Here is a 7,952-nt window from a genome sequence, read left to right as displayed (position 1 = left end):
GGTGGCGGGTGAATAAACAATTCATTACCAGGAACAGAAAAAGAATGGGGAGGGGGAATATACATATCCCCTAATGGGAAGAAGAGAAAAAAACAAACAGAAAAAATAGGGCTGCAAACCCATTAAAGAGGGGGGGGGGAGGGGAGGATGGAGAGGGGAAGACCCGTAAACACAATAGTGAGCATGTTTCATAGGGAGTCCCTTATAGGGTGATGGGGGAAGCAAACTAAGCTTAGATCCAACAACAAAGAAAATGGCACTCCAAATCTTATCAAATGAGTGGGAGTTGGAAGTCCATCTTTAGAGGTCCTCTCAATCCAGATGTGGTTGACAGTGGCGTAGAAGGCAAGCTTCCAAGCAGTGTCACATATAGAAGTGCCAGCAAAGGTCATGTCAACCTACATCCACTCTATATGAAGGGGCAGGATACTTCTCCTACCAGGCCAACGGCCATTGAGGTCTCTTCTAAATAGAGGCAACGAAAGGGCAACTGAAAAAAAGACAGTCAGGGTCTTCAATCCCATTCTAGCAAAGACAATAGGTAGAGAAGACTTGGATATGCCGGTAAAGGAGGAAGGATTGGGCAAGGAGGCAGTTGGAGAGAACGCTCCGTGTGATGAAGTTATGACAAGGAATGTGGCCTTTGAACCAAAAAATCTTGTGCCAAGGGGAGGGAAGAATGTGAGACCAGACAAAGTTCCAAGCTGAGGAGTTGAATATGCCAGAGGCTGAGGCGGTCCAAATTACTTTATCACCTCAACCACGATGGCCAAAAGGGAGGGAGGGTAGAGATGACCAGATGTCAGAGAGGAGGGGAAGAGGGGAAGGGTCCAAGCCTCATTGGAGATGATAGGGGCAACAAGAGAATCTTTGGCCAGGCCAGAGGAGTAGACTGATCTAGCTCCCATCACAGAGAGGAACTCCTGATGGGTGCTAGTTATCAAGCCAGAGGGAGGTGGAATTGCCATCGACAATGAAGGAACGGATGGCCAAGAGGGCAATGGGTTGGAATTGATAGGGGTGTATTACACACACTCATATATTTATATAATATAGAATCATTAAAGGACTCCTAATCACTCTCTCATTCTGACTTAGAGTAATTAGAATCAAAACAGAATTTTAAAAGCTATTAAGCATCCTAATCTAAACCGAAATTGGTCTTACCTATCAAAAAACTAACAATAAATCTATCATTAAAAAAAAAATCCTCATATAACTCAAATACTTCATTACTAATTTTGTGTACTAACTTCATCCCATTTATGGTCTTATAAATCGATCCCACTACAACGAAACCTAAGAAAATAAATGGCTTGACCTGTAATTTAACTACCCAAAGCTTAATTTCAGCCTGTCAAACTACCACCAGCACGTTATGGGTCTCCCAAGCTTGGCCCATGCCTCCATATGGGATTAATGTCAATTGTAACTGCATAAAAGATATTGCCCAAAATTTGAAAGTCATGCAGAATACGAAATGTGTGTGTGTGTGTGTGTGTGTGTGTGTGAGAGAGAGAGAGAGAGAGAGAGAGAAAGAGAGAGAGAGTTCAATTAACAAATGTCAGAAAATGGGAAACTAGAGACAAAATTTCAAAAAAGTTCTATCGCCTACCAATGGTGCCTCTTCATTGTCACCAAAACACAGTTAACTGTCATGCCACCACATCACTTCCTGTATTAATATTATGGCGAATGTCTATACATTATGACATTGGTAATGTTGCTCCATTGCAACCTAATAGTCCCAGGATCGAGTCGGGAAATAGCCTCTGCAAAGCAAGGGTAAGGCTGCATAGTGCATACATTATGACCCCTCCTAGACCCCGCAGTGGAGGGAGCCTCGTGCACTAGGTACACTCTTTTATGCCCTTTTATGGTAAATGTATATACCTTATCTGTAGATCTAAACTTTGTTTTGTGTGATTTGGCTCTGCCTATTTCCACTGTAATACGGACCTGTCCACCCTCACTAGTCAAGTTTCAGTATAAAACAAGTCCGGGAAGTAGCTAAGGTTAAGTTTAATGAGTCATAAAATTACAAGAATACCTAACACTCAAACACAACCCAGTGGCATTTCTAGTTTTTTTCCATGACTTTGAACTCACTTTTAAGGCACCTCATTGCCCGTTTTGAGTGAAAATTGACCAGTGAAATGGAAAAATGAGTGTAAAGTCCTCTATCACATAGACCCACCAAAGTTTGCAATGTAGCAAGTTGTGTTGGAAGACATTCATGAACCCTTTTCACTGGTGCAAATGGGTATGAAGTCCTCTATGACGTAGCCCCGCCAAAATTTGCAACGTAGCAAGTTGTGTTGGAAGACATTCATGAACCTTTAAAATATTGAACATCACCCCCCCCTCCCCGGTTTAAAATATATCATGAAACACCAACTCCAGTTCTTTATCTATTGAATGCCAATACATTAATTGAAAAGGCCAAGCATATGAACAAACCTGGTTGGCAAAACCTATGCCCATATTTGCCCATGCACGAACATAATTTGGTTTCAAATCTAGCGCCTGGGATACCATACACAAACAGAACCAAAATGAAAAACGCGTGAGTAAAGGATCTCAAACCAAACAATTAGAAATGAAAATGTAAGATTCCAAATGCATGTTTCTCTCATCATTGCAAATGCAAGATGAGTATCCGGACAATATGAGTTTGCTTCAAAAGGAGCCAAAGACCATATGAAACGCTCTCTCCATTCTCCTATCCCGAGGAGCCGAAAGCATTCGAAGTACTCGCTCAGAGCTTCTTAAAAATCATGTAGGCCCTTCTAGGTAAGGTAACGCCTTAGGAGCATTGTCATCTTATATGCCAACCACACAAAAAAAAAGTTGCCATGATTCCAATTTCCAGGGTTCTGGTGGTAAGAGCTGAATGGATGAATCTAAGAAAAGCCACAAAAGTCCATAAGATGTGAAGCATTGAATCAGCAGGTTGGTCGTGAGGTGTTATTTAGGTGTATTTTGTGATTTTGAATTCTATTAAGGATCAAATAATTGGTAGGATTGATTTCAAGACTTCCTAGTTGTTTCCTTGTTCCTGGTTATGGTAAGATCCATAAAAGGGTCTAAAAAGAACTGACATCTCTTCTGTTTTCTGGTTTCCATGAACAAGTGAATTGAGTTGATTATGAAATTGTCTTTTAGGGGTTTTCTCCCTGGAAACTGTGTTGACCATGCTATTGAATCCTGTTGTCGTTAATGAGTTTGGTTGATGATTTTTGCTGTTCTGTCCATATACTCCGACTTCTTTGGGCGAATGCAACCCTACTCATTTGCTCTTAAAATATATATATAGGGAAAATTACGTCCCCCTCCCCTGTAGTTTGTCGAAATTACACGTGGATCTAAGGGTTTAAACGAATTACACCCCCTTCCCCTACACCTGATGATGTTAATTTGCTGTTAGTTTTAAAACTCAAAAGACCATTTTACCCTTTAACTAAAAGATGATAATGGAAGATCCTATCCAATGATTTTCTTTACAGAATGTATTAAAAATAAAGAAAAGAAAAAAAACTCTTATTTTCCATGAACATCTAATATCATTTTTATGCTAGCCCACCAGTGGCGACAACTTCATTGCCACGGGGAGGGGTCAAGTTGTTCCCGATCGCCTGAAGCTGCCTGGCGGCTGACCAAGAGCGCGAGACACTAAAATGCCCTGCTGCACGGTGGTCGTTCCCGCCGCTGTTGTTGTTCCTCCTGAACGAATGGTTCTTGTGGGAGAAAACGGAGCCAGAATCCACGTGAGGATGTGAGGCAGTGTACAGTGTACGCCTTAAGACTCAAATGAGTCTTTTTCCCCAATTTAAAACTGGTTTGGTATTTGGGAGGTTAAACCATATTAATTACATGAATTTCTCTAATGGAAATGAAGCTTGCCTTGACTTTTAAAACTGGTTTCCATCTTGGACTTGCAGTTCTGAATTCTGATGTGAAGCGAAAATCCAATCTACACATCTAGGCCTGTGGAGTTCTCAACGTAATGAATTCAATGGATTTACAAATACTCTTACGAGCAGTTTCTTTAAGTGCCCTGCTTGTATTTGTTAGTCTTCCATATTTGGTGTATGAGGGGACATCGTACACGAAGACGATCAAGCTCCGAAGAAGCCTGGCTGTACCAACAACTTCGTTCTGGTAACTCCAAAAAGCATCGAAATTCAATTTGGAGGAGATGAAGAGATGAAGAGATAATCAAACTGAAGGAGAATCAGTGGGAACGGAGTGAAAGGTATGTCATCAACAACAGCAACAGGCATGGGAGAGAGAATAACAGAGAAGCACCAATGGATAAGAAATGAAACCCTAGCGATACACAGAAGAGAGAGAGAGAGAGAGAGAGAGAGAGCATCCTTGAATAATAGAAACACGAGCCCCTTGTTCTGGTTAAAAGGGAGAAATTTCTTAAACCCGAGGAAGCTTTAGCTCTGATTCCGCCATCTTCTCTAGCGGGGGTGGGAGTGGTAAGTTGCCGATGATGAGGGGAGGCTGCCTTCCCTCATTTGTTTTGTTTTAATGGGACGGCATATAAGTAAGTTCATGTCTATATAAGGGCATTTCCAGTATTAAGTGGTATGATATCAATTAACAGTCCCAATTTCTCGGTGGCTAATGGATGGGACCAAATTGTAAGAATCTTAGAAAAGCCAAAGGAGGGGAGCGTAATTCGTTCAAAACCTTGGATCCACGTGTAATTTTAGCAAACTACTGGGGAGGGGGTGTAATTTTCCCATATATATATATATGACTCATGTCATAATTGCTATGATATCATTAATTGGATCAGATTTAATATGCATATAGTTATACTTGTTCAAGTGCCTCCAGCCAGCTGTAATTTCCAGGAGCAGAATAACCAAATAAAAAAAAATTGGGACACCTAACCTATTCTTTTAGAACCTGTTTGAACCCATTACCTCAAGGCCTATCCAAGCCAGATCAACACAGCACAGCACAGCTGAAATGTATTAAAAGAAAGTAAGAACAGGTCAGCCCATCATAGTGGAAGATTTTAATGGTTGACCATCGACCAACAACATTCAAATCTTGTACACATCTGCCCATCTTGAATTGTGTTTCTGAGGAGAAAGGTCTCTCCAGTCCTTGTTAATATATAATTCATGGTTCGTACTTGGCTAATACTTTCCGGGTATTGAAGTGTTGGCCAAAAGCTTTAACACATGGCCAAACTCTTAAGAGATCTTTGGGACATCCTACATCAGAGAATCTTCTGTGAGCCTCTCATCAAGCTGCTAGGTGGTTGACCCTAGCCTTTTGACTTATCTCTGGCCTGAGAATAACAAAAATACAATTGCTGCCCCTAATCATTATAAAACACCTCAATTGTCTCTCTTTTCCAGGGTTTGTTAAATTACTTATAAAAAATGTAGTTTGCTAAAATTTAATCAATGGAAATGTTAAATCCCTCAATGGAAAAAAGTGTGCACTGCCTGACAAAGTGGGTTTTATTTTGCAGTGCTTGTGGGAAATTCAGCTCCAACTAGGCCTTTCCAGTGTGCTTCATTTTTAGTCCAAGTCATCGAACCACAAGTACACCCACTTCTTCAACTTCCACATTTTTTGCTCCTCCAGTAGTTTAGGTACATGAACCGCTGTTTCTCTGTTTTCCAACATGATGGCATCTGCTTTGCATAGTTTAAAATTTGGCTTTTGAAATACAGTTATCAAACTGCAGGGCTAACCTTCCATCAACAAAAATTTAATTTCCCATACCAACAGCATATTTGCATGTAGCAATGTCTGTTGGCAGCTAGGAGCCTAGGACACCAAATTTCATGTACCAATGTACATGTACTGCACTTGATCATTTAATAATAGACAAACCCTTTTTCTGAATTCATGCTTAGAGAACAGCTCCAAAAAAATCAATTATATTTTGAACTGTTTGAATAAAAGAGATCAGTAAGAAAACAACAGAAGAGCCATGCATAGCAGACCACACGGCTTGACATATATGATATATCTATGTGACAGTCTGAAAGACCAAATCATCCCTCACATGGAAGAAAATAGTGCATGGTGGGGGAATGGCATCCCACACCGCCTGTGAAGCAAGATTTTTCCATATTTAATCATCAGAAAAATTAATCATCATCTAATAATAGGCGAACCCCATATCTGTGAAGGAAGCCTTTTTCACAATAAGATGTCAACATCCACAAAATTATTAAACTGCCAAAAGGAATCCCGTTGCATGAGTATACTCCCTAATGTTTCATCGAGGTATACACTTTTAAAAACACGAGGAATGGAGTATGTACCTGCTGATAAGCCAAAATTGCATCTGCACTCTGAACACTGTTAGCTTGTGTTGCACCAAGTTTGTTCCAGAGAGAATAATCACGTGGCTTGAGTTTCAAAGCAGACTGAAAGGAAGCAACAGCCCTGTCATATTGTCTTGTTAGGTTGTAGAGGACACCTAGTACAATATGGACATCAGCATCACCCGGTGACATCTGAGCAGCTTCATTGAATAACCTAACAACCTGCAAATTGTAAATTCATCAAAAGGGATCCAGACATGATTTTCTCCAACTCTACTCTGACTAAAGTATCAAGACACGTCACAGAAGAGGCCAAAAATGCATCTGCAACAAGCTGCTTAGTGATGAGAACAGAAACAGGTTAATAGAAAGAAATATACTAGCATATAATCTAAAGTGAAGTCTCACATCGGCATAATACAGAGAATCCGACTTCTCTAAGGGAGCGAGCGTTCCATACTTCGGATGATGTTGAAGCCATCTATAAAGATATTTAAGTGCCGCTGCCTGCTCCAACTCTGCAATTTGGGAATAGAACTAGTTGTTTGTTTGTCATTCATAGAACCTCACATTTGGGAAAAAAAATAAAAAATCTTCACCTACCGATCTAAAACCATGTTTTGAGGATGCAAAAAAATATTCACAAAAACCAAAAAAGATGCATTTAGACATAGCAGGCTAGCAGCCCATGAGATAAGTTCAGTATCAGTAAGAAATGCTACTTTAGAGAAATTAGGATAGTTATATACCCCAGATTGAAAATTATTACTTTCATAGTGCAAATGCAACAATAAAAGGGAGAAATTGAAACAGAAATAGAGTTCTTCCAAGGTGGTCTGATCAACCCATTCCATCATAAACACATGAGTAAACTTTTTAATACATCCTTGGATCCAGTAACTATGTATGGAGCTTAATGTTGGCAATAAATAAAAAAAAAATGTAATTGAGATGAGAATGTTGCAATTGATGAATGGCAATAATGTGAATGATAGAATTAGAAAAAAAAAAAAAAGAGCACCCGAAGGGGTAGGGACAAATGAAAAAGGTAAATTGAGATGGCTTGGCCATGACTAAAAACAAAGGAACGCGCTAGTGGGAAGCAGTAATAAATGACCTGGGTTGAATTGGTGAGGAAAGACATGAGTCTTGCGAATTAACAGCAGATATGGCCTTAACTTAGTGTTTGGTGGAAAAGGATTTGTTTGGCTAATCTTACTAGCTGGGCAAGGCTTGTTAAATTGTGTCAAGTCAAGGACCATTAAGATGAAGAGGTGGGTCACATACCATTAGTATGACTGACACCCAGAGCAAGAAGCACCTCCAAATTTGTTGGATCCACCTCCTGTGCACGCATCATGGATGCAATAGCCTGCAGGAATGGAAAAATATCTTAGAAGAATCTAGAATAACACTTAAAACAGCATTTGTACAGCCACAACCAATCCCAACATCAAAAAATACGCCATTGTCCATACTTTTTAAGTGTTTTTTTTTTTTTTTTTTTTTGGGGTGAGTTACTTTTTAAGTGCTACAAAGATACCAAATGAGAACACAAAAAATCTAGAAATGTTCAATTTTCTTAGACAAGAATCACAGACATCACTATACTCCATCCATCTTGCAAAGACAATCATGCTTCTC

At 39.9% G+C, this 7,952-nt stretch overlaps 1 protein-coding gene across 1 annotated transcript in view; it reads right to left on the bottom strand.

Annotated features, from left to right (window-relative positions):
- LOC122085077 (peroxisome biogenesis protein 5-like) overlaps positions 1-7,744 on the bottom strand; it is a 12,657-nt gene extending 4,913 nt beyond the window's left edge. Inside the window, exons 1-4 of the mRNA XM_042653519.1 lie at positions 7,596-7,744; positions 6,717-6,826; positions 6,306-6,530; positions 2,461-2,526 (exon numbers count right to left, since the gene is read on the bottom strand). Of these exons, the coding sequence (XP_042509453.1) occupies positions 2,461-2,526; positions 6,306-6,530; positions 6,717-6,826; positions 7,596-7,668 (474 nt within the window). The 5' untranslated portion in view covers positions 7,669-7,744. The remainder of the gene's footprint in view (positions 1-2,460; positions 2,527-6,305; positions 6,531-6,716; positions 6,827-7,595) is intronic.
- Between the last annotated feature and the right edge of the window lie 208 nt (positions 7,745-7,952).

This window comes from Macadamia integrifolia, chromosome 7 (assembly GCF_013358625.1).
Source record: "Macadamia integrifolia cultivar HAES 741 chromosome 7, SCU_Mint_v3, whole genome shotgun sequence".
In the NCBI taxonomy this organism is placed as follows: domain Eukaryota; kingdom Viridiplantae; phylum Streptophyta; class Magnoliopsida; order Proteales; family Proteaceae; genus Macadamia; species Macadamia integrifolia.
Note: the sequence above shows the minus strand (reverse complement) of the source record. Positions and strands in the feature narration are given on the sequence as shown.